We start from the raw sequence: 27,504 nt of genomic DNA on the forward strand, positions 1-27,504 counted from the left end.
GAAGGCTACAGACAATCTGGAACTCTGTAGTGTCCCCCTCTCTGCCCCCCATCTCAATGGCAGTCCAAGACCCTGACCCTTAAGTGTCCAAAACACAGGCTCCTCCTGCCACTAGCTTTTCGCCCAGCTATAGGGGTGGAGTGAGGGAGGGTAGCTGCCCTTCTCCACCCCACCGTGGGACAACTCAAGGTGAGACATTAAAGGAGACTCAGATGCCATTGAATGAGCCTGGAAGAGAGGCAGCACTTTCTGGTCTCCTGTCCCTGCCCTTGGTCTGCAGCCCAATCCATGTCGGCCCTTTCAGGAGCTTTTAGTGAAAATTAGCCCAGACCTGAAGTGGAGTCTGCCAGCTCCTCCCACGGTGCTTTCATCTCCTCTCCTGTCTGACTGGGACCACCTGTCTACCAGGCCCCTTCTGTAAGCAGCCCTCCTCTCCCCCCAGCACTGGCCTCGCTCACCCCTCCTTCCTTCCACCCCAGTCTCCACATCCCCCTCCCAGTCTTCTCTCTCTCCTGCCAAACCCCTGCCTTCCAGCTCCCTTCCACCCCCTTTCCTGAAGCTAGAGGAAGAGAGAAAGAGCCTCTGAAGCGACTGATAACCATTCCCCACTCCCTCCCACCTGCCTCCTCCCCCCAGCCCGTACAGATTCCCTCTACAAAAGGCAGGAAGCAGAGGCTTCCTGACACCAGCTGCTCTCCTGCTCCTTTGCCTTCTGCTGGCTAGACTGGGTTGTGTCTTTGCTCCCTCTTTCTTCAGGTGACAGTGGGTACCTGAGGTACCCAGGCCCCCTACCTCATTACCCCCATGAATGCTGTGGAAAGTCCCGAGGGGCAAGAGCTCCAAAAGATGGGGAGTGGAGCCTGGGACAACCCTGCCTACAGTGGTCCCCCCTCCCCACATGGGACACTGAAGGTCTGCACCATATCCAGGGCAGCGCCCCCCCAGCCCCAACCCAAAAAGCCTGAAGATGGACCCCGGGAGAAGGCATACAGGACCCTGGTATCCAGCTGCTGCTTCCAGATCTGTCGTGGCATCAGAGGTACCTGGTGGGAGGAAGGTTCTCCTGGGATACTGGAGTTAGGAAAGGAGTCCCAAAAGCTTTTGGGGGGCAGATGTGACCTGAAGAAGAGGTGGGATCTCAGTCTCTTTGGGCTTTATGAATTGTCTGTTAGAGCTAAAGGCCCCAGAACACAGAGGCCAGTGTAGTGGTCTCTTAGAAGGAGAACCTGGTACAGTTATCTCTGGGGGCCCAGAAGGGTATGGAGGGAGTTAGCTTGAGGGAGGACAGGTTTGTGATGATCCCCCAGACTGCTCCACCTGAAACAAGGACCTCCTTTCCATGTCTTCATCCTCGGCTACCCAAAGTCTTTTCCATGGTCTACCTCAGGGTGTTTGATGAAGGAGGGCAGGCTTGAGTGTGGTTAGAGTAGCCAGAGTCAGCCAACATACAAGGTGATGGGTGAGCAAAGGGCCGAGGTAGAAATGGGAGTAAAATCCAGGGACTGGTGGGTCAGGCACCTGGGAGCAACCCTGCTGGTGGAAATCCTAGGCATCTCTCCAATGTCCCTTAGGACTTTGGGGAACAACTCTGACTGAGAACACAGCTGAGAACCGGGAGCTTTACGTCAAGACCACCCTGCGGGAGCTGTTAGTATACATCGTGTTCCTGGTGGACATCTGTCTTTGTGAGTAACATCTGTCTCTGTGTACATCTGACTGTGAGAAGTGTCTGTATGTACGTCTGTGTACACGCTTCTGCAGCAATGCCTGTGGAGACAGCCTCTGTCTGTGGGAGCAGGCTGTGTCCTCGGACTGATTACCTTTTCAGCTTAAGATATTTCGATTAAAAAGAACTTGTCCCTGAGGTCAGGAGAAGAAGGCAGATGGTGAGAAAGCTGTTAAAGTTACTTTGTTACAAGGGAAATAACATGGTTTTTAAGTTCACGTTCCTGACACCAACCCAGCAACCACCATGTTCCGTTGGCGAGTGGAAGTTTTTACCCTTCTGAAAAAGTAGAAAACAGTTCCTTTCGGTTTAGAACGAAAAATATTTTGCTGGGTTTCATGTGGTTATTATGCTAGGTCTGATCTCCATTTCTTTAAAGGCAGAAGGAGAAAGATTTCAGCAGGCCTTAGAGCTCAGATACCCAATCAAAGGGCTAAAGATGCAAGTAGTGTAGTCGTGGTCAATGCAGCTGAGATTCTTCCATGTGAGAGGCCACCATGCCACAGGCACTGAAGGAAGCTTGTTTGAAGTTCTAGCTACAGACACAAACTGGAAAGGTTTGGTGTCTAAGTTTCAAGGACCAAGTGAAAGGATAGAACAAGTGCACCATGGTAGGTTAGAGTCAAAAAATTATCGATTGAAGGTATAGGGTCCGAATTTACACAGACTTGGGTACAAACACCAGGCTCTACCATTCACCAGTTGAGGAAACTTGAGCAAGTTGCATAATTTCTGTGAGTTTCAGTTTCCTAATTCATACCTATCCAATCCCGTAGGATTATATGAGGTTCACATGAGATAATATTCATGAAGTCATTACCCCAGTAAAGAGCAACTAATACCAGTAAATAAATAGGCATATGGTAAAAAATATTTCATAATGTCACCACCCTGGTCGCCTGACCTGATGCCCTCCCTATATGATGGGCCTCCCTATATGATGCCCAGTGCTGGACAAAATACTCCGTGGGCATATGACCAGTACAGAGTTCTGTGATGCAATTCAGTTATATTTAGATTTGGGGAATTTGTGAGGACAGCAGAGGAAATGATATCTGAACCAGAAGCTGAAAGATGAGGAGGATTTAGCTCCTTGAAAGGAAGATGAAAAGAAGGGAAGTTCCTGGGAAGGGAGAACAGCATGTGCCTAAGGTTCTGAAGTCCTTTACATTTTGACGCTTCTGACATGTAGTAAAAGAGTACTGTTAAGAGCTTCCTAGCCCCCATCCTCTCCCAAGCCTCTTTCTTCTTTCAGGCAAAACTAGAGGCAATAGTGAGCCTTGGACATGGTCTCAGTAGGGCTATTTTGGCACTCTCCAAGGTCCTGACCTCACCTCCCTGGCATCTCAGCTCCCTGTCAGCCTCCCTGAGCTCTGACCATCTGCAACTAGACTATATATTCTCAGTGGGGACTATATACCCCCTAGGGGGTAGAAACAGTTTCTTGGAGGGCAAAAAAAAAAAAAAAAAGAAAGAAAAAGAAAAAAACCCAACTTAGATATTGCAAAAGTTTTTGGCCCCAGAAAAGGCCACAGTACATAAACAAATGTAGTATTTATGTGCTATTAAAATTTAATTGGGGTGAGGGGTGATTAGGAAGAAAATGTCTAAAGACGCCCCTGAGTTGAGGGATAATGCCAAAAAAGGTTAAGAAACATTGAACTAGATCCTTGTAATTTTGCTAGTCTGTGCTAAGCTCTCCTGCCTAATGATAGGAATGCAAGTCCTAGCCATAAAATCTGACACAAAATATGGTGGCTGTTGTATTGTTCTATCAGGATGCTGTCTTCTAAGACCTTCAATGACATGTAGTTGGAGATGCAACTTTATCGTGTGCTTTTCCCTGTCAGTTCCTATGACTGGGTTCAGATGCTCTAGGACCCATATTTGGCATTAGGGTAAACACTGTGGCATAATGGAAAGATATAAACATTGGAGTTAGACTAACTGGATTCAAATACCAGTTCTGCCACTTACTGGTTTTGTGACTTTGGGCACTTCCTTGTTGGTAGAACAAAGAGAATAATACTTATGGAAATTACATATATAAATAATCTAACACAATCACTGATAGTAATTATCTTAGTGTTACCTAGTGGAATTTCAAAATACTTACTTGGTGCTCCAGACTGGTTATAAAAAATACCTTTCAAGAAAGAAGCAAATCTGAAAGGGATACATATTATATGATTCTTACTGTATGACACTTTGAGAAAGGCAAAACTATGGAGATACTAAAAGGATCAGTGGCTGCCATGGATCTGCAAGGGGAGGGAGATGAATAGGTGGCGTGCAGAGAATTTTTAAGACAGTGAAACAACTCTATATGACAATATTATGGTAGATACAAGTCATTATACATTTGTCCAAGCCCATATAATGTACAACACCTAATGTAAAGTATGGACTTATTAATGTGTCAATGTAGGCTCATCGATTATAGTAAACGTGCCACTCTGGTGGGGAATTTTGAATATGGGGAAGGCTGTCCCTACGTAGAGGCAAGGGTATACGGGAAATCTCTATACCTTCCATTCAATTCTGCTTTGAACCTAAAACTGCTCTAAAAAGCAAGGTCTATCTGGTTTGTAGTTGGCTTCACATATAGGGATAATATAATTTGAACAGCATGATGTAAGTTAAGGCATTTTCTCTGGAAGACCTCAGTTAATCACTACAACCACCACCATTATCATTGTTATTAACAGCACACACACCAACCTTTTATTGAATAAAAGCACTACACTGTGTACCTTATCTTATTGACTTTGCACAGTGATTCTAGGATACTGGTTCTGTTATCACTTCCATTTTGTAAATCAGGGAAGTTTTGGATATGTCAAATAGCTTGCCCAAGGCCACACAGCAAGTAAGTGGCAGAAGCAGGAATCCAATTCCAAACTCAATTTTTGAGGCTTTTAACTAGAGTCTTCTACAGCCTCTCTGCACCAAATGTGTTACACATTAATCTATTAACACCTGTCAACATCTTAGCAAGGATAACTACGTGTCCTACCTTAGTAAAAGCATAATTTTGAATTCTACTGGCTGATTACTTTTTTCTTTTTATTGCTGTATTTTTTTAATGATATAAAAACATTAAAGAACATTTTGAAATATAATTCACCTACAATTTACCACCACAACACCAAAGATATCGTCACTTATTATCAGCCCTTATCCATATATTTATATATTTTACCTATTTGTATCATATGGTTCTCTTTCTCTCTTTCTTTTTCTTTCTTTCTTCTTTCTTTCTTTCTTTCTTTCTTTCTTTCTTTCTTTCTTTCTTTCTTTCTTTCTTTCTTTCTTTCTTTCTTTCCTTCTTTCTTCTTAAGATTTTACCTATTCATTTCAGAGAGAGAGTGAGAGAGGCTGAGCAGGGAGGGAGGGGCAGAAGCAGACTCCCCTGCTGAGCAGGGAGCTGCTCAGGACCTGAGCCAAAGGCAGCGGCTTAACCAACTCAACCAATCCAGGCGCCCCTCATATGGTTCCCTTTCACTTACAAATTATATCTGAAATATTTCCTCATGTTTGTAAGTAGGTTTTATATTTTCATTTTAATGACTACAGTCACATCACAATTAACTAAAGCATTTCTCTTGTTATTTAAATATTTGCCAACTGTAGGTAAATATATTTAGCTATACTTGCTAGCCATTTCTGTTAAAGTATTTCCTCGGGAATTTCCAGGAAGGGAGATGCTAGAACAAAAGATAGGAATACCTTCTTCGTATTTGTTTATGTGTTGTCATTTTGCCTTTGTAGGGGACCATACAAATTTATTATGCCACTAGTACTCTAAGATCATACCAATTTTGTCACAGTCTCACCAACATTGGATATTCTCATTTTTAGTTTTTATTATTAAGTAGGCATAAAATGGTACAATTTGCCTTAATTTGTCTTTGATCACCAGTGAGGATGGATAATTTTCTCATGCTTTAATTTATTATGTAAATCTACTTTTGTGTAAATTGCTTAAACTGTTTTAAGAGGGACAAGGGAGGGGATGGGGGTGAGGCTTGGAGCATTAAACCCTAGGTGAGGGACCAACCACCAGGGGGCTCATTTCCAGGATTTGGGTTCCTGGGGGTAGGAAAAATAGCCTAACAGGCTCATAGACTATAGTGGTCAGCCATACTGACCACATTTCTTCTCCCTTATGCTTTATTCTAGGATCTGGGTGGAGCTAGATACCAGAGCTATTTGGAGTTTCATCAGCTAAAATAGAGCTATCGTTTTTATGCAGGCAATGTGGGTGAACCATCTATCTTCCCACATTAACCATATCAGTTGGGCAGCCTTTTCAACCTTACAAAGAGCTTGTATACCTATTATCTCATTTGATCCTGACAGCAGTCCTGTAAGGGATAGATATTATTTCCATTTCACAGATTAGTAAGCCGTTTTTATTGTCATTATGAATAGTCCAGGAATGATCAGTAATTCAGACTGGTCCCTGATGGGTGGAGTTGGTCCTATTCCTCCGCATAGAAAGCGCTGGAGAATGATCTTCCTGCCTCCACTCCTCCCCTCCCACCATCATGATAGTTATGAAAGGCCTTCCAGCTCTTTGTCTTCTTGGCAGGATTGCTGTAGCCTTTTGTTGATAGAGGAAACATTGAAGGTCTTTGTGTGGAAACAATGGTTGTTTGTTTTAGGAGACAGTATTATTATCTCAAAGGTGCACCTGGGACTGGCCCTGTTTAGGAGCGGTTCTGAGACAGGACAAGGCTGGATCTGGTCACCATGCAGTTGGGGAGGAGGGCAGAGACCCTCAGCCTTTGGGGACTTGTGTCTACACACCAACTAATGTCAACTGGATGCTCTTTGTTCATCACTGGTTGTAAGGAAATGCCTACCTCTTTTCACTTTGCCTTTTTTGAATGGATGTCAAGGTTCTGTCCGTAGATTGGTGGAATCTTATATTAATAGGAGAGGCTGAAGTAAATTTGGAGGCTAGGAAGATGTCTTTCTTTTTTTCTTTATTGAGGTATAACTGGTATACAACATTGTATTCATTTTAGGTATAAAACATAATGATTTAATATATGTATATATTGGGAAATGATCACAATTAGTTTAGTTAACATTCGTCACTATACGTAGTTACTATTTTTTCTTGTGATGAGAATTTTTAAGATTTAGTCTCTCAGCAACCTTCATTTTTTTTTTTTTTTTTTTTTTTTTTTTTTTAACGTCAACAGCTAAAATTTTATTTCTTCTCCAACAAAAGATTACTGAGATGTTACAATCTTAATATTTTATTAGGAACACAGCAGGTAATAAGCATTATAATGAGTAACCCTGATGAGTATAGATGAGAAATAATATGTCAGCAGACTAAATAAATGGGTGGAGGTTTGCTGCTGTGTAATGGACTAATATGTACCAATGGACAAAATTAACATATTAAATATATTGTAGGGTAAACTTAAAATAGAATGAAATTCATCCTTCTTGAATGCATTCTCTTTAGGATAAATTAGCCCTTTTTCCCTCTCATTGAAAGCAGATATAAATTTCATCACTCCTTTTTGCTCCCTGTTCTCATTACCCATTGTCCCTTTCTGCTAGACCAACAGCCAAGGCTAGTATGCACTTTTTTTTTTTTTTTTTTTTTTTTTAATTAATAATGATTTTTTATTATATTATGTTAGTCACCATACAGTACATCCCCGGTTTTCGATGTAAGGCTCGATGATTCATTAGTTGTGTATAACACCCAGTGCACCATGCAATATGTGCCCTCCTTACTACCCATCACCGGTCTATCCCATTCCCCCACCCCCCTCCCCTCTGTAGCCCTCAGTTTGTTTCTCATAGTCCATAGTCTTTCATGTTTCATTCCCCCTTCTGATTACCCCCCCTTCCTTTATCCCTTTCTTCCCCTACTGATCATTCTAGTTCTTATGTTCCATAGATGAGAGAAATCATATGATAGTTGTCTTTCTCTGCTTGACTTATTTCACTAAGCATTATCTCCTCCAGTGCCGTCCATGTTGTAGCAAATGTTGAGAACTCATTCTTTCTGATTGCTGAGTAATATTCCATTGTATATATGGACCACAACTTCTTAATCCAGTCATCTGTTGCAGGGCATCTCGGCTCCTTCCACGATTTAGCTATTGTGGACATTGCTGCTATGAACATTGGGGTGCATATGGCCCTTCTCTTCACTACGTCTGTATCTTTGGGGTAAACACCCAGTAGCGCAATGGCTGGATCATAGGGTAGCTCAATTTTTAACTTTTTAAGGGACCTCCACACGGTTTTCCAGAGTGGCTGTACCAACTTGCATTCCCACCAACAATGTAGGAGGGATCCCCTTTCTCCACATCCTCTCCAACAATTGTTGTTTCTTGCCTTGTCTATTTTTGCCATTCTAACTGGCGTAAGGTGGTATCTCAGTGTGGTTTTGATTTGAATTTCCTTGATGGCTAATGATTTTGAACATTTTTTCATGTGTCTGTTAGCCATTTGTATGTCTTCATTGGAAAAGTGTCTGTTCATATCTTCTGCCCATTTTTTGATTTGTTTATTTGTTTCTCGTGTATTGAGTTTGAGAAGTTCTTTGTAGATCTTGGATACCAGTCCTTTATCTGTAGTGTCATTTGCAAATATATTCTCCCATTCCGTGGGCTGCCTCTTAGTTTTTCTGACTGTTTCCTTGGATGTGCAGAAACTTTTAATCTTGATGAAGTCCCATAAATTCATTTTATCTTTTGTTTCTCTTGCCTTTGGGGATGTGTCATGAAAAAGGTTGCTTTGGCTGATGTCGTAGAGGTTTCTCAGCAACCTTCAAATATACAATACAATATTGTTAACTGTAGTCACCATGCTGTACACGACATCACCATGCTGGACTGGTTTATCTTAAAATTGGAATTTTGTACCTTTTGACCTCACCAATTTCACACCTCCCCTCACACCTTTATGTCTGGCAACTACCAATATGTTCTCTGTATCTATGAGTTTGATGGGTTTTGTTTTTGCTTTAGATTCCACATATACGTGACATACAGTATCTGTCTTTGACTTATTTCACTTAGTATAAAGTCCTTAATGTCCATCCATGTTGTTGCAAATAGCAGCATTTCCTTTTTTGGTGGATGAATAATATTCCTCGTAGGTATGTACCACATTTTTTTTTTTATCCATTCATTTGTCAATAGACACTTAGGTTGTTTTCATGTCTTGGCTATTGTAAATAATGCTGCAATGAACATAGGGGTGCATATAACTTTTTTGAGATAGTGATATCATTTTCTTTAGATAAATACCCAGAAATGAAATTGCTGGTTCATATGGTAATTCTGTTTTTAATTATTTGAGGAACCTCCATAGAAGATGTCTTTCTTGACCAAGCATTCCTAGAATTGACAAGGAAAGGAACAGAAATTTGGAGGTTCAGAAAATGTCTGCGGGTGAGCTCCTATACCCTATGTGACTGTAATGATGGCAGAAGATAATTGGTCACATAGAACCATGACATTAGTGAAGGTGCAATGGTGATAGAGCATGGGACCTGGAATTAGATGACATGGTTCAAATGATGGTGCAACCAGTTACTAGCCATCGCCTTTTGCAAGCTAGATCAAGATACTCAAACCTCTGGAAGTCCTGATTTCCTTATATATTGAATGATGATAATGACTGCCTTTGTGAGATTGGTGGAAAATAAGTAAGTACAAATAGTACAGTGCCTGGCATATAGTGGGCTTTCAATAAATATCAGTTTTCATTCCACATCAAGGTATAAATTAGGAAAATATTGAAATGTAAAGTTTAACCCACTGGAAGCCTGAGATCTGAGAAAGCATCAGAATAATGCTTATTGAGATCAGAAAGACTAGGGCCTCTAGAAGCAGTTGCCAGGGATCAAGACCGGCCATGGGATCATGATTTCATGCTTTTCTTAGCATACTCAGCTACCCGTGGCCCATCCAGACACAGTGAATTACAAAGTCCTTCTAGTACTAGAGTGAGGTCATCTGAGTCAGCTCAACCTAAATAATAGGGATTTGGGTCCCACCAGCAGACTTTGGCCTATATTTGCTGTAGCGGAATTCCCTGGTGCCCCAGAATTATGAGGGCCTGGATCACTGTTACAAGATGGGTGAGCCTGGACATATCCTGTTGTCCAATGCTAGATGACAACCTGTCATGTAGTTTTCCCCCATGTGGGGCTGTCGTTGGTCTCTAGGACTACTATAGTACATTTAAATGCCAGTTCTTGGAATCAGGGAAGGAATTTTTACCTATAACTATGCTATGATAAAGTACAGGAGAGCAGGCAGCAGTAGCTGATAAAATCCAGATATTCTAAATTTTTGTAGATGAGATCAGTCTGGGGCTCTGCTGGTGTGAGTAGCCAGAGGAAGAACATGTAGTTAGCATTCATAAAGAGTCTGAGTATTGACTCTGCCTCTTGCCAGCTAAATGGCCCTGAGCAGATCATATAAAGTTGAATTTCATGATTCATCGTGTTAAAAATAAAACCACAGGCCCAAACGGTGTCACTTAGGTTAAGGCCCCATGTCAGTAAATCCAGACTTAATACCTAAGCTAATTGCAGTTTCAACCCCCCAAAAATGTAACCTTTAATCAGTCAACATGGGAATTTCTTGGCCGGCACTAGGATATTTATGGATAGACTCCTTCCATTCCCCATAGAAGGGCTACGTTGCCAAAAACAGTGGCTTCTTTGCTGATAATTTCCTTTTTTCCACTCCCTCTGTACTTTTAAAAACCTTTCCTTTTCTGTAGCCCTTTGGAGCTCGCCTCTACTTGCTAGATGGGATGCTGCCTGATTCGTGGTTTAACTAATAAAACCAATTAGATCTTTAAAATTTACTTGATTGAATTGTGACGTTTAACATTAGGAAAACTGCTCACGGGCAAGGTCAGACCATACCTGATAAGCTACTGAGAGACATTGCATGGGAGAACATTGCATTTGAAAACTATGGAACATGGGACTCAGGTAAGGGGTTATAATAATACTGATAACTATCTCTTTATGCTATTAGGTGGTGACTGCAGTAAACCTAGGATTTTAAGTTGAGGCAGATCATTAGGCCTGTGTGGAGGTTTTAGTCACAGATACAAGGCAAAGGGCAGTGTTCTCCAAGGTGTGCTCAGTATGGGGCTTCCCGAGACCCTTTCCCTTACCATCATATTTGTGAGAGGTCATATTTTCTTCAGATACTTTAACCAAAACTGCATATAGCAGCAGACTGAATTCTGAAGCAGATACGAGAATCCAGCAATCTTCTTTCAAGCTGGACATTAAACAGGCTTGCAAAAATGTTAAACGATCCCATTTTCTCACTGAATTTATTTATTGTTTTAGGAAATAGTTGTTTTTCATAAAAATATGTTGTTTGTTTATGTATATGGGGTTTGTTATCATTATTTTTAAATGAATCATTATTATAAATATCTAAAATTTTCCTCACTTTTAATTTCTATAAGGTAATTATTGTTAGCTATAACCCAAATAAAACCTTTTTGGAGTTCCTAATAATTTTTAAGAGTGAGCTGCCGTGCTCTGGATGCTGGCCGGGGCGGGGGCGGGGGGGGGGGGCTTGCTCCAGGATGGTGGCAAGATGTCGAAGGACAAAATGTTCAGAGAGACCGGAACTCTTGTGGGTCTCAGAAGCAGGCAACCATTCAAGTCTGAGGAGACCCAAAGTCATTGCCATTTGCTTGTGTTTTTTGTTTTGTTTTATTTTAACATTATTGGCTCTCACCCTGGAGAAGGCAGGGCTGGGAATAAGAGCCAACTAAGGCCTCAGGCTATGAATATGCAAGAGCTTTGCCAGAGTCAGAGTTTGGAAGGGCCAGTATGAAAGGAAAATATAAAGCAGTGTTTCTCTTTGTTTCATTACAAAAGAATTCTACCCCTTCCCCCCAAACCATGGGAATATCCTTATCAAAAGTTTAACTAATACATAGTTCTTGTTAAAAAAAAAAGTAAAATATTATGGAAAATGTTAAAGGCCACTATTATTAAACACTATTCATTGTTTGGTGTATATCCTTTCAGCCATTTTCTGGGCACATATAAATATGTTTGAATTTTAGTGAAATGCATTGGGTTTATAATCCTCTAGTGAATGCTCTGAGGATTTAACCCTTCCCTCATTTCTAAGTTGCAATTTTCTTCTGCCTACTTTCCATCTTAAGAAACATGTGGCATTTGGAATTCAATTTTAAATGACCTAATAGCATGAATTAGAATGTGTGGGTGGAAGAAGGAATTGCCCAAGAAGGACAGCAGCAACAAGAGGATTTCTTAATAGGGAACTTGTACTAAGCAAAGGAAAAAGGGTTTCGTATATTCAGTAAATGGCTTTAACTGAGAGATCTGTGATTATATTTGACTTTTTTTTTCTTTTTTTTAAAGATTTTATGTATTTATTCAACAGAGATAGAGACAGCCAGCGAGAGAGGGAACACAAGCAGGGGGAGTGGGAGAGGAAGAAGCAGGCTCATAGCGGAGGAGCCTAATGTGGGGCTTGATCCCATAACGCCGGGATCACGCCCTGAGCCGAAGGCAGACGCTTAACCGCTGTGCCACCCAGGCGCCCCTATATTTGACTTTTCTTAACAGAAATTTTGTGTTGTCAGTTTGTTGACTTCAGCTCTTTTTCCCTAATTCCTAGAAAAATTCCTTTTCCAAAGTACCCATCTAATATGGATGTAATCACATGAAATGCTTCCGTTAGGATATCGTTTTAGCTGTAGTAACAGTGCTTAAATAAGATAATTTATTTCTCTCTCTCATAACAATCTGAGTTGTATAAGAAGCCGTATACAGGGGCATGTGGGTGGCTCAGTCAGTTAAGTGTCTGACTCGTGATTTCAGCTCAGGTCATGATCTTCGGGTCATGAGATTGAGCCCCAGGTTGGGCTCCGTGCCAGGCGTTTTGAAGCCCTGGACTAATATGGGGCTCCACAGTCATGTGGGGCCTAGACTGGCTTCTACCTCTTTGTGTTGTCATTCTCAACATGCGACTTCTACCCATGCTTCAGCTCCTGCTCTTACGTCCCTATTACAGCTCTCAGGAAGTAGGAAAGTAGAAAGGGAAAGAATATTCCTTCCTTTTAATGATAGGATCCAGAAGTTGTAAGTGGAAGCATACCACTCCACTCACACTCCATTGACCAGAACTTGTTCAAATAGTCACCATAACTAGCTGCAAGGGAGGCTGGGTAATGTGGTAATTAGTTGGGCAGCCATGTGCCTCTGCATAAAATTACATGATCATGTAAGAAGGGGAGGGAAATGACTAGTAGTCTATGACAAATAGGGGGAGAAGAATTCTTGTCCATAGTTTGACATCGGAGTGGCAACAATTAATGGGAACCCAGAGAAACCAAGGCACTTATAACTTCCCTGACACAAAATCATCAGGGAGGCTGATGAGACCTGATTCTTTTCCACCAGGAGTGCATATTAAGGTGTTTTGCTAAGTTATTATGAAACTATTATCAGAGGCTGTTGGGGAGGCATAAGAAGTGACAGTTTCAAGGCATTATATTTTATTTCACAAGGAAGAAGAATCATCTTGTAAGAGTAACCATAAAACTTCCCTCCCTCCCAGATTATAGGACCAAAGCCAAACTGGATCCAGTGAACTAAGAAATAGGTAGAGAGATGTTTCAGAGAGCTTCTCAGCAAACCAGGTGATAAGAGGGACTAGGAAGAGGCCTTCAGAGTAGCCACAGGGTAAATTTATAAAATCAATAAAGCCCAAGGAACTTCCAACTCTTCAACAAGTGGAAGATTGATGGAACAGTGGGAGTTCTGTCCATATAATGACTGTCAGGGCTGGGTTTGGGGGTAGAGGGAAGAGACCTCCAGATTTCCGCAGAAACATCCTCCATACTTTTCCTCACAGCTATCCAGCTTAGGAAGGAGCAATTGTCTTCTGAGTTTCAAAAACTTGAAGGCACAGAGTTTCCAATAAAGAAGTGGTATAGATACATAAAGGAATTATAATTACACACTTGCTGGCAGAACACCCAAGCTCTTCAAGGTTCTTTGTCAATTGACACTCTCCTGCCCAAGGAGAGTGCTGTTAGAAAATGACAGCTAAGTCCCATCACATAGAACAAGAAAGGAGCTCAGTAGCGTATGAGGCCTGTATGGCAATCACCCGGGAAAGTAGGCACACAAAGTAACTGTGGACTTCTCGTTCCTGCTCTGAGCTGGGAAGGTCTTCCAACAGGTCAAAAGAGAGGACAAGAATATTCAGTCTCTACTATAAACATTGGAATGGATAAAATCAAGTTATTATCCAAGCTCATGATGATGATGATTAATAATAATTATTACTGCCATACTTCTTTAATAATAATATATTTATGCCCCACCTATGTCTAAAAGGGACCTAAGCCAGCTTACATTAATATCACAGACACAATAAAATATAGCCCATTAGAACTATAATAAAAAGACTTAGCAAAAAAGTGGGAAAAGACAGGGGAGGAAGATAACTTGTACCAGAAAACCTAAGGTATACAAAAGTACAGCAAATAAGAACAAAGACTGAGGTTCCTGGCAGCCAAAGCAAGAAGAAACATAAACAGTGCACAGTTCTCACTGGTGACTAAGAAAAAACACACAAATTAATAATGTCCAAATCCTGAGGTTTTTATGGGCTTATTGGAGACAATGTGTGCAAAGCCCAGTGCACAACCCTAGCTCTGGGGGGGGGGGTTGGCTTTGTTGAATTTTATATGAGTCATGGAGTATCATAAGGGATAAAAGCAATATTCAAGACTGAGGCTACTTCTCTTTTGACTGTGTTTTATATCTGCCTCCATCAATATCCATATTAAATCCTCATTCTTAAAGCATTTTTAAGAGTAGGGATATATACACACACACACACACACACACACACACACTATACATACATATATACATATTTGTATATGTATGTATGTGTAAATGCATATATATACATTTATAAGTGCTTATAAACATACATATGCACGTGTGTGTGTGTGTAAATTTTTATGGTATTCTAGAGACCTAGATTTACCCAGAAATAAAGCTTGGAGAGCCTTGAGGAATTAATGGTAGGTATGTTCCTAGAATATCAACATCAGTTGACTTGGTCAGCAAGCCCCCTCTAATATAGGGTAATAATGTACTTTAATGAATGTAGACTTTGGCACAAATATGCTAAAGTCATCGACTGCCCTCTAGAGACATTCGAACAGTAGCAGAAGATTTTCTAGCTCTATTTTCCTCAAGAATAATGCGATCTCTTTGAAAATGTCATGGTTTTCCCATAAGTAAGGACCATGTTGCAATGAAATAAAATGCAGTGAAAACTGGCTTAACCCATATGGGATTTATGGTCTAGATAATGGAAGTCCAAAGGAGGGCAAATCATCGGGGATGATCCATCCAGTGACTTAATGACATCACCCGAGCCCCGTCTGTTTGTTACTCAGTTCTGCCAGCTGTGCGATCAGTTTCATCGTGGGGCTGAATCCTCTGGGGCTTTCTCATTCATATCTACTATGAGAGAGAAAGTCCTAAAAGATTCCAGAACTCTCTCTTCATGACTCCTTGGTCTGAGATGGGTTACATGGTCATCCCTCAAGGTGCAATGGCACCAAGGGAGGGACATTTGTGAATGAATTTAGGCCTAAGCTTCCCGTCCAAATCCTAGAGCTGGGGTTGAATTCAGCTTCTAGCCACATATGTGAGATGATCCACAGAGGTGTGATATCATCACAAATAAAATCATGGTATTAACTAGGAGAGGATCTTAAGGAAGCAGTCACGAAGTCCGGTACAGTATCCAGCACCTGGAAATTTCAACCTATGACTTGGAAATAAATAGGTGGACAGATTTTTAAAAATAATTTTAATATTTCTATATTGTATTATTACTACAGCATTACTTGAACTCCATGGGAATGAAAAGAAACAAAACCCACCGATTATACTACTCGTTATTCGTTAGAAAGTCCATTTTTCCTTCAAGTTTTTACATAACTAGTATTTTTGTAATATATTTTATTGTCACGATAGCACAGAAACAATTTTGCATTCTGTGTTTACTTCCATTTCAATGGCTGTGTAATACTCCATTAAGTGGCTCAATGATATCATAGTCTACTTCGATATTGCCTCTTTGTAGGACATTTAAGTTGTTCACAATCTTTTGATACTATGAACAACCCAGGTAACATTTTTGGGCATGTGAGTTTTTCCTCCTCTGGGACTCACCTATTGCAGAGTGTGACTCTTGATACAGATTTGTATACAATTATCTGTTTATACCTGAATGAAGGAATTTGGAGCTTCCTTTAAGATGGTGATGTTTCGAGTTTATCAAATGCTTTTTGCAATTCACCTCCTAACTCAGATATTAGACTCTCCAAAAAGAGTTTTCTTATAAGGGTGCCTTATAAACTTGTGTAATGCTAAACATTTGGCTTGATTTTTGGCAGGAGAGTCAGAGTCCCTAATCAGAAGGATTTGAGTGGTAGAGAATATGGTAGAGTAATGTATGGTGGCTAAATTCATGGTCTTTGGAGTAAGACGGACCTGAGTTTGAACGCAAGTTCTACTTACTTGCTATGTGACCTTTGGACAAATTACTTAATAGCATAAAATGCAGATGGTAGTTCCTACTTTATGAGGTTTTTATGGGCTTATTGGAGAAAATGTGTACAAAGCCCAGTGCACAATATGTGTCTGTGATGTCAGTTACTGTTATTTTTCAGCAACTGTGAATTCGATCTGAGGCCAGCGTTAAAAGGCATGATGTAATCTATGCAAGAGAACTTAATTTCTGTCCAAGAGAAAAAAATCAGACACTCCGTGCTGGATTGTGAGACCAACACATGGTCTCTGAATCTTCTTGATAGTGTTCCAACGCAGTCATTATCCAATGTCTGAAAACTTCCTGCAATGAGGCCCTCACTATATTAAAAAGGTAGTAATGTACTGACATACGGACCTTCCACATACTGACTCAAATTCTGATTCCTTCCAGTTCCCACCCATTTCCTGGTCTAGTGTTGCTTTTTGAAACAGAGCAATTCCACTCCTTCACTGGACCTTAAAGGAAGGAACCAGGGAAGCCCCTGGCAGGAGCCCTCTCCGTGTGATCCTCTGCAGGCAGTCCTTGCTGACACCGTCAGAGATGAAACGGGTGTTTGCGAGTGGTCCATTTCATAATTTGAGAGCACTGGTGGTCAGGAAATTCTGCCTTTGATGGAGTTTATATTGTCGCTCCTATAACTTCTACTCTTTGGATACAGCTTAGTCCCAGGAGCAGAACAGAATTAGTTTACTGTGGGGGCAGATGGATTTGCCTTTGAATCCTGGCTCCTTGGGCAGGTTACTTCAGCTGTTTGAGACTGGAAAATAGGGACGATAATAATATCACCTAATATATTTATAGTGCTGTTGTAGGATTAAATGAAATAGGCATGTCAAGCACTTAGCATAAGGCATATAATAGATGTTGTGAGGTAATAAATGGCTACTCTGGTCTATTCGTTCTCCTGACATGGAGAAGGATGATGGTAGAATGGATATGCTGAGTCCCTGTCAGATTCAGAAAGCTCTGAACTGGGTGTTTCACTTAGACAAGCTGGTTCTTCATGGTAAAGTCAAATGATTTACCTGAATGGAAATGCTTGGGGGAAAGAAGACAATAGGAACGATCAACAAGTTGTTTTCAATCTTTTTCTCCTACAATATGCTGGAAGGATGTGGTCCACTCCTATGACTGCCGGTGACCCCGCAGGGCAATAGATTCGGTGATTTTCCCTCAGAGTGAGGAGGTGGTGTTCTAAGACGTCTATGTAATTTGTAAAAGCTTTCCTATCCCTTTCTATCTCAGAAGGAAGGTTCTGAGAGCCTCTTGGGAAAGATGTTATTTCTTCTTCCTCACTCCCAGGTTTGAGAATCATGAAAACAGGCACTGGGAAACACCTGCCTTCTTGACTACTCTATCAAAGACAAGTGGGATTATGTAGCAACAGGTCAAGGCAGTGGTTCTAGTGTGGTCCCAGAACCAGTGGCATCAACATTACATGAGAATGTATTGGAAACAAACATTACTGAGCCCCATGCTATAGCAGTCTGTGTTTTAATAAGCCTTCCAAGTAATTCTGATGCGGTCAGAATTGCAGTCACCATATCGTATTATGATGGGGAGAGACATAGGAGCTGAAATCATCACTCCGTGTAGCAATCCTGGGCTTCCTCTGCCCTGCTTTTGGGTTCAGATTGCAGTAACCTCTAAGCCTGGTACTCACCTCATGTTCTGGATGGTTGACATATTAGGAGGATTGAGCTGTGCCATCAACATTTCTATCATCACATTGTATAAGCATTACTGGCCAACTGTACTTGCTCCCTAACCCAGCTAAGGACTGGCTTTGTTTCTCTTACCTAGGACTATGAATTTGTTGCTTTCTTTGGACTGTGGAACATTCCAGCCTCCTTCCAACATCTACGAAATAGGAATTATCCTTGACTATTTTGAGGACTTTGCTGCCATGTGTCAAATATGGAGTCATAACACTTTGTTTTGTTTGAAAATTATTCATTTATTTCATTTTATTCTTTTTGTGGGTTTTTCCCCCACGTTTGATTCAGCCCAACAAACACTCATTGAGAAACTATTAAACCAGGCACTTTGCTAAATGTATGAAACATAGTTCTTGTCCCCAGAGGAGCATATAATGGGGTCACTAGAACTAGTTGTTAAGCACCCACTGTGTTCAATGCATTCTAAAGACATCATCTTTCATCTTCATAAAATTACAAGAAAGATATTGTATACCCCCATTTAGTGATGAGGAATCTGGGACTCAGAGCCCAAGTCTATATCGCAAGTGACAGAGCTGGGATTTGAACCTAGGTCAGTCTGGCTCCAGAGCTCATGCTCATTCTACAACAATAAATTCATTCTGAGTGCATACATGAGCAGGATAGGTCAGCATACTATGAAAAGCTTCTATTCTGTATAATTCGATTTTAAATGTTAAAGATGTATTTAAAAAAGTTCATTCTGGGACATCTTTCTCAATAGAAGTTTTTAAGGATAGAAACCAATGACCCAGTAAGGTGTTTCACACATGTTAGACTTTGAGTAATGTTTGTTTAATGAATATAAAATGTGTCTTCAGAATAATCAGGTTGGTAGACTGATAATATGTTCTACCGAGTATCGATTTGGGGTATGAGAAATAGTAATTTGAATTTCATAGAGGTGGGGGGGCTAAGCACCCCTCATCTCTTGAGACAAAGTAGAAAATTTGCTGAAATAAGAATTAACAAGGAAGAGAAGGTATTTGGGTGGAGGGAAGGTATTGAATAGGTACTACACAAGGCATAAACCTTTTTTTTTTTTTTTTTTTTTTTTTTGTATTTTTGCGACTAGTTTATTTCTAGCATCCCTGCTTTTTTGCAGTTACTGTTTGCATGGAATATTTTTTTTCCTCAGCCTTTCACTTTCAACTTGTTTGTGTCTCTAGTGAGTCTAAAGTGAGTCTCTTGTCAACAGCATATTTAGCTCAATAATTTTTATCCATTCTGCCAAACTCTTTCTGATTGTAGAGTTCACTCCATTTATATTTAAAGTAATAACTGATAGAGAAGGACTTATTTGTGTCATTTTGCTATTTGTTTTCTATTTGCCTTATAGTTTGTCCCTCATTTTCTGCATTATTGTCTTCTTTTGTGTTTAGTTGATATTTTGCAATGAAGTGTTTTAATTCCCTTGTCACTTATTTTTGTTTGTATTCTAAAGCTATTTTCTCTGTGATTACCATGGAGATAACATTTAACATCATAACATAACATTCCAATCTGAACTTACACCAGCTTAAAGTTTGGGTCTCTTTTAATAATAAAGATGGATTAACTTATAGGATATTTAAGGCGTAATCAGTTCTTATTAACTAAAATTTTGTGTGCCTTTTTTTCCTATTATATTAAATGTGCCAGTTTGCTTTTTTTTTTTTTTTAATTCTTTTTTTTTTTTAATGATTTTTTATTATATTATGTTAGTCACCATACAGTACATCCCCGGTTTCCGATGTAAGGCTCGATGATTCATTAGTTGTGTATAACACCCAGTGCACCATGCAATACGTGCCCTCCTTACTACCCATCACCGGTCTATCCCATTCCCCCACTCCCCTCCCCTCTGAAGTCCTCAGTTTGTTTCTCATAGTCCATAGTCTCTCATGTTTCATTCCCCCTTCTGTTTCTCATAGTCCATAGTCTCTCATGTTTCATTCCCCCTTCTGATTACCCCCCCTTTCTTTATCCCTTTCTTCCCCTACTGATCATCCTAGTTCTTATGTTCCATAGATGAGAGAAATCATATGATAGTTGTCTTTCTCTGCTTGACTTATTTCACTTAGCATTATCTCCTCCAGTGCTGTCCATGTTGTAGCAAATGTTAAGAACTCGTTCTTTCTGATAGCTGAGTAATATTCCATTGTATATATGGACCACAACTTCTTAATCCAGTCATCTGTTGAAGGGCATCTCGGCTCCTTCCACAATTTAGCTATTGTGGACATTGCTGCTATGAACATTGGGGTGCATATGGCCCTTCTCTTCACTACGTCTGTATCTTTGGGGTAAATACCCAGTAGTGCAATGGCTGGATCATAGGGTAGCTCGATTTTTAACTTTTTAAGGGACCTCCACACTGTTTTCCAGAGTGGCTGTACCAACTTGCACACAAGGCATAAACCTTAATTCAGAAGGTTTTAAAATAGTTTCTTGGTCTTTTCTGTTTGCATGTACTTCGATTAAAAAGTTACAAAGAATACTGAATTTCTGAGTGTCAGTGGGCATTTGACCAGGTGAAATAATTTTTCTCAAAATACAAATCTTTACTATCTTGGGTAATAATCAAAGATGTTATGCCTCCATAATGGTTGACAACCAGTTCAGAGTAAGTTAACTCTGAGTAGTAATTTATAATTGGAGAATTGGAGGAGAAAAAGATACAGCAAGGGGTACCACCTAGTGGCCATCCAGAAGCTGTAATGATTTAATCAGCCTTTGGGATCAGGAAAAATTCAGCACACTGACCATCCTTCTAACTCTGTGGTGGGCTCTTAGAAGACAGAAGCTTGGGGCGCTTGGGTCGCTCAGTCGTTAAGCGTTAAGCGTCTGCCTTTGGCTCCAGTCATGATCCCAGGGTCCTGCGTTGGGCTCCCTGCTCAGTGGGAAGCCTGCTTCTCCCTCTCCTACTCCCCCTGCTTGTGTTCCCTCTCTCGCTATGTCTCTCTCTGTCAAATAAATAAAATCTTTGAAAAAAAAAAAAAGAAGACAGAGCTTGACTTCCAATCCATTTTCTAGATCTGGAAAAGTTGAGTATGAGCCCTTCAGGTACTAAGGGCAGGTAATCACAGATTTGAATCAGAGAGAAAGTTGTTTCTTGGACTTAATAGAGTGGAATCGGGAAATGTGAAATCATAATGCTTCCTTCTTTGCTGATTTCCCCTGGAAAAGTGTGATGTTGCTTGTGTCTGATCTACAACCACTCACCAGTCCCTCTTTCCTACGGGACTATGGATGAGACCCAGGGGTGGTAGGAGAAAATGTGACCCAAAATTTGAAAAGGAAAAATCTTTTTTTTTTTTTTTTAAGATTTTGTTTATCACAGCGCACATACGAGAGAGAGAGAGAGAGAGAGAGAGAGAGAGAGAGGGAGTGCACGCACGCGTGCCAGCAGGGGCAGGGGGAGAGGGAGAAGCAGACTCTCCACTGAGTGGGGAGCCCAATGCGGAACTCGATCCCAGGACCCTGGGATCATGACCTGAGCCGAAGGCAGACACACCAACTTACTGAGCCACCCAGGCGTCCCTGAAAAGGAAAATTCTTAAACAGAATTGCTTACAAGAGACTGACAAATCCTACTTTAACTTTTTTTGATGTAATTCCAGACTTACAGAAAAGCTGCAAGAATAATAAAAAGAATTCTTATATATATTTCACCCAGATTTCCCAAATATGTACATTTTACCATGCTTGCATTTCTTTTATTGTTCTCTTTCCCAATCTCTCTCTTTCTCTCTTCACACACATGCACGTGCGCACACACACACACACACACACACACACTATTTGAGAATAAATTGCAGACATAATGCCCTGTTGCTCCTAAATACTTTAATATGTAACTCTAAAAACAAGGACATTCTCTTACTATAGTCAGGAAATTATCATTGATTCAATACTATCATCTAATGAACAAACCTTATTACAATTTCATCAATTATTCCACTAATAAACTTTATAGTAAAAGAAAAAAAATTATTACCCAGGATTTAATCCTAACTAAATGCACATATTACATTTAGTTTTTATGTTTCTTCAGTCTTTTTAAATCCAGAACAATTCTTTAGTCTTTCTTTATCTTGCGTGACTTGGCTAAAAAATTAAGTAACAATATCATAATACTAACAAATTATAAACTATAGAAAAAACAAGAATTGGGGCGCCTGGGTGGCTCAGTCGTTAAGCGTCTGCCTTCGGCTCAGGGCGTGATCCTGGCGTTCTGGGATCGAGCACCGCATCAGGCTCCTCCGCTGGGAGGCTGCTTCTTCCTCTCCCACTCCCCCTGCTTGTGTTCCCTCTCTCGCTGGCTGTCTTTCTCTGTCAAATGAAGAAATAAAATCTTTAAAAAAAAAAAAAGAAAAAAGAAAAAACAAGAATCCATGAGTTCGTGCTGATATATATAAATGACTAAACTAAATGAGGAAGAAGGAAAAGTTCCCTAAGGAGAATGCTAACTAACAAATGCAGAAGGAATGATGGAATGAGAAAATCACAACTTGACAATCATGGCCGTAATAATCAGGCAAAAGTCATTAATGGGTCTTAAACTAGTAGGTGAAAGATTGATGAGTAATAGAACGTTTCAAAGTATTTCCCCCCACAAAATACATATTAATTACAAAGAGAAAAAATAACTTTACATTGAAGAAAGCTGGCAGACACTGCCTTATCAAGAGATGAAAGTTAACATCACTAGTAATGATACAATTAGACAATGTGGCCTCCTGATAGGAAGCTCTGAGCAGGACACACAGCACTTTTTGGCGATTCTTTGCCAAATGTATAACCTGAATTTAAACACAAGGAAACATCAAGCAAATCTAAATTGAGGGACGATCTATAAAATAAATGGCTTATATTCTTCAAATACTGCCGTTTAACTAGAAAACTTATAGCTTCCCTTGACAGCCCTACTTTAGATTGGGTGTATGGGTTAGGGTGGTTAAGGAAGAGTCAGTTCTTCAGGGCAAAGGTCAGGTCTTTTTTTTGATCTGGGGATGCTGAGTTTCCTTCCCCCAGGAGACAACTGTGCTAATCAGGATGCCCTGGGGCCAGAGGTGTCATGCCTACCTCCTACTCCCACTGCTGTGGAGTCACTGACTCCAAGGTCCAGGAGACCACATCTCCATTGCAAGGTGTTTGGCCAGGGCCTTGGAGTACTCCAGAATTTGGAGGTACTTTGCCAAGGGCATAGATATAGGACAAATGAAAGGAAGCACCACCCGATGCAGAAGGTGGAGATATCTTGGTTCTGGGGAATAAGAACTAGGAAGTTAAGCTGGTTTAGGAAGAGAAAAGTGAATTTTCAGAATAGCAATATCAAGAGACAGCTTCTGAGTGGAGTTCAGTCTTTCTGAGGTAAGTTGAGAGGAGAGGAGGAGACCTTGTGGCCTAATATATTCCCTGGTTTCCCCAAAGTCCTATTAGCCTCCCCAGCCAAATCTAGGAGAGGGTAGGTCCATCCAATGGGATCCCATCTAGGTAGCATCTCTGGCCCCAGGGCATATGGGCTTTCCTGTCTCCTCTGGAGAGTGGATATGGGAAACAATGAGCAGGACACAGTCTCTTGGATTGGTTTCTAGTGACCTACGGAATGACAAGCTCCAGTGCCTATTATTACACCAAAGTGATGTCTGAGCTCTTCTTACATACCTCATCAGATACTGGAGTCTCCTTCCAGGCCATCAGCAGCATGGCGGACTTCTGGGATGTGAGTATGAGATCCCCTCTACCTCTCCCCTCTCCTTTTCAATGGCCTGAAGCATAAAGCCACAGGCCGGGGCTCAGGAATGTCAGAGAGTAGGCCAGGCCATATCCAGAGACCAGATCATTCCGGGACGAGGATGAGTCAAAGGGTCAAGCAACAATCAATGGGTTAGACTAGAGTTTAGGTGAAGGTAGATGAGAGACTGTGATGATGATCAGGGAGTCAACCCAGTAGTTAAACTAGTCTTGAGAGTCAGAGGAAAGGCTGAACTTCAAAATGCATTTTAAATAAAGAGTAGCACCACATCAGGTCAAGAACTGGTCAAGGTTTATGGGTCAGATGAGGAGTCCAACAAAAGCAGACTAGAGATAAGCTGAGGGGTCAAGGAGTGAAGGCAAAAGTCATTCCAAGAATAAAGGTCAGGATGAGGCAGGGTCAACCTCAACCCAGCTTGTGGTCTAGTTTGCCCAGGGCCCACTACTGGACAGTTTATATTGGACCAAATGGTACAACAACCAGAGCCTGGGCCACGGCTCCCACTCTTTCATCTATTATGAGAACCTGCTGCTGGGGGTTCCAAGGCTGCGGCAGCTGAGGGTCCGCAATGACTCCTGTGTGGTGCATGAGGACTTCCGCGAGGACATTTTGAGCTGCTACAACGTCTACTCTCCAGACAAGGAAGAGCAACTCCCCTTTGGGCCTCTCAATGGCACAGCGTGAGTGAGTCCCCCCACCAATGCTGCCGGGCTTGCTTCTCTGAGCCTGACACCGTCCTGAGGTTTGGGAACCATTTCCACTTAGTCTTGAAGAGCCTTGGGGGAGCAGAGGGTGGGGGGCATCTCTCTGAGTGCCATCTGTGACTATTCGGATATCTTGGTTTGGGTCACTCAGGAACAGAGAAGGTACATTAGCGAACAGAGCCATAGCCTCTAGACTCGTTTCCACATACAGATCGCAGTCACATTTGCCCTACTCTGGAGGCAGTCCTGCCAGAGAAAGCATCCTTTTTTGTCCAGATGTTTGTAGGGGTATGGAGAATGGATGAAACCCTGATGTTGCCACACAAGTCGTAATTGGAAGAGTGAGACCCTTGGACCTGATAGGGGAAACAGCAAGGGTTGAGGATGAATGAAGAATTAGGAAAGAAAGGGGAAAAGGATGGATAGGATATGAAGGAAGGGGAAGGAAGGAAGGAAGGAAGGAAGGAAGGAAGGAAGGAAGGAAGGAAGGAAGGGCCTGAGGAGGAAATTTGTGGACAGAACAGAGAATCGGGATGGTAAAACAGCCAGGTGCACAACAAGAGCAGAAAGGGTCTTTTCTGGATTGTTTCCCTAGTGGGGACTACTCAGTCTGGGGTCAAAAGTGGGACATGGGTTTGTCATCCACAGTTTTGGGAGACATCATGAGAAATCAGGAGCTTTATATTTGAGTTTCAGTTCAGCAACTAACTAGCTGGATTATCTCAGACATCTCTGAGTCTTAGGTTCTTCATCTTCAAATGTGGATAATATTGACCCTCCTTTCTCACATAGTTGTTAATATCAAACAAGATAATATATATGAAATATATATTACATGTGATATGTATATATAACATATATGACATTGTAAAGCCCAGGCAATCATAAAGTGTTCTCATTGCCTTGGGAGATCAGTTTTTGGACGGGCTCAGACCTCTCTGCTCAGATGGCTTCTTCTGTGACAGGTGGACATACCACTCACAGGATGAGCTTGGGGGCTCCTCTCACTGGGGCCGGTTGACAAGCTACAGTGGAGGTGGCTACTATCTGGACCTTCCGGGATCTCGACAGGCCAGTGCAGAAGCACTCCAGGACCTTCAGGAGGGCCTATGGCTAGACAGGGGCACTCGGGTGGTCTTCATTGACTTCTCAGTCTACAATGCCAACATCAATCTTTTCTGTGTTTTGAGGTGGGTCCCCTTTCCCTTCTTCCCTCCATCCATGGTTCCTGGTTCCCTTCTCTGCTTGAGACCCTTCCTTAAACTTATACCCTATGGTGGGGGTGTGGAGGAGAGGGGATAGGAAGAACTATTCCAGTCCAGGCCTCACCAGATATCTCCCCCTCTTTCCACAGACTGGTGGTGGAGTTTCCAGCTACAGGAGGTGCCATTCCATCCTGGCAAATCCGCACGGTTAAGCTGATCCGCTATGTCAGCAACTGGGACTTCTTTATCATTGGCTGTGAAATCATCTTCTGCATCTTCATCTTCTACTATGTGGTAGAGGAGATCCTGGAGCTCCACATCCACCGGCTTCATTACCTCAGCAGCATCTGGAACATTCTGGACCTGGTGGTTATCTTGGTGAGGGACAGATATCTTGTACTTGGGATATATTAGGAGGAGGAAGGAGATCTACCCTGGGGTAGATCTTAGGGACTTAGGGACTCCAAGTTCTTCCTTTTGGAGTGTCAAGGCCTCTTTACGACTTCTGGTCAAATCACTGTGTTAAAGCTCGCAAAGCCAGAGGCTGGTGTTCCCCTGGATCAGCCCCTGGGAGCACCCTGTCTCCCACGTGCCCTCTCCCTCTGATCTGTGATCCAGGCATCGCCTTTCCTTTATGTACTCGCTATTTTTTCCTCTTCTGTCTTTTGCCTTTATGACCTGTCCCTTTGAAACTCCTACCTTCTCTCTTCTCTTCTATTAAAATATTCCACCTCTTCATCTTCTTCCTATTAACAGGACACATTAATTTCTTGACCAAGGCTAGGAAGTGGTAGGAGAAATAAAATTACTTGGCTCCAATTCTCTGTGATCCTTTACAATCTACATATTTACCACTGGCTCCAAAGCCTTCTCCTTGGGATTTAAGACATTCCCCCAATCATCCTATTCAGTTTCATTTGAACCTGAAATAGTCAACAACTCAGAAGGCAAGGATTTTTCCTCCCCACCTGACTTACCTACCCCAGCTCTCCCCTAGGACCTTACATTAAACTTCCTTTGAGATCCTGACTTCTCTAACACCTCTGACCCCTGTGATGACAGCTCTCCATTGTGGCTGTGGGCTTCCACATATTCCGAACCCTTGAGGTGAATCGGCTGATGGGGAAGCTCCTGCAGCAGCCAAACATGTATGCCGACTTTGAGTTCCTCGCCTTCTGGCAGACACAGTACAACAACATGAATGCTGTGAACCTCTTCTTTGCCTGGATCAAGGTATGTTGGGACCTCTCATCCTCAGCAACACCTGAGGGCACTCATTCTCCCTTCCTCGGTCCTTGTCTCATTTTCCTTGTCTGGTTTGGCAACTCCGGTGACATCCACAGGCCCCTGGAGTGGACTATTCAAAGCTTTTCTCTTTTCTTCCTTCACTGCTTGGTTCAACGTGGCCCTTCCAGATATTCAAGTACATCAGCTTCAACAAAACCATGACTCAGCTCTCCTCCACGCTGGCTCGCTGTGCCAAAGACATCCTGGGCTTCGCCGTCATGTTCTTCATTGTTTTCTTTGCCTATGCACAACTCGGCTACCTGCTTTTTGGAACCCAAGTGGAAAACTTTAGCACTTTCATCAAGTGCATGTGTGTGTCCTGCTCCCTTCACTCCTCCCTGGCCCCTCGCCCTCCAGCTCTGTGGGTGTGTGTATCCTTGGGGAAGCTTGGTGTATGTGTGCAGGCGTGTCTGTGGTTAGAGCATCTGTGTGAGAATCTCCAGAAGCTCTGTTGTGTATGCTAAAGTATCTCTGTG

General features: G+C 41.7%; 1 protein-coding gene across 2 annotated transcripts in view; it reads left to right on the forward strand.

Annotated features, from left to right (window-relative positions):
• Nucleotides 1-511: 511 nt before the first annotated feature.
• PKD2L1 (polycystin 2 like 1, transient receptor potential cation channel) overlaps nt 512-27,504 on the forward strand; it is a 33,122-nt gene continuing 6,129 nt past the window's right edge. The window contains exons 1-8 of one of the 2 annotated variants that reach the window (XM_045802875.2): nt 512-1,039; nt 1,572-1,685; nt 23,672-23,799; nt 24,259-24,512; nt 25,502-25,726; nt 25,891-26,119; nt 26,804-26,974; nt 27,157-27,338. In XM_045802875.2, coding sequence (XP_045658831.2) covers nt 805-1,039; nt 1,572-1,685; nt 23,672-23,799; nt 24,259-24,512; nt 25,502-25,726; nt 25,891-26,119; nt 26,804-26,974; nt 27,157-27,338 — 1,538 coding nt within the window. In that variant the 5' untranslated portion in view covers nt 512-804. The remainder of the gene's footprint in view (nt 1,040-1,571; nt 1,686-23,671; nt 23,800-24,258; nt 24,513-25,501; nt 25,727-25,890; nt 26,120-26,803; nt 26,975-27,156; nt 27,339-27,504) is intronic. The other variant, XM_045802874.2, reaches the window with a different exon arrangement.

This window comes from Ursus americanus, chromosome 6, assembly GCF_024610735.1.
Source record: "Ursus americanus isolate L20-20 chromosome 6, mUrsAme1.1.p, whole genome shotgun sequence".
NCBI classification, from domain to species: Eukaryota; Metazoa; Chordata; class Mammalia; order Carnivora; family Ursidae; genus Ursus; species Ursus americanus.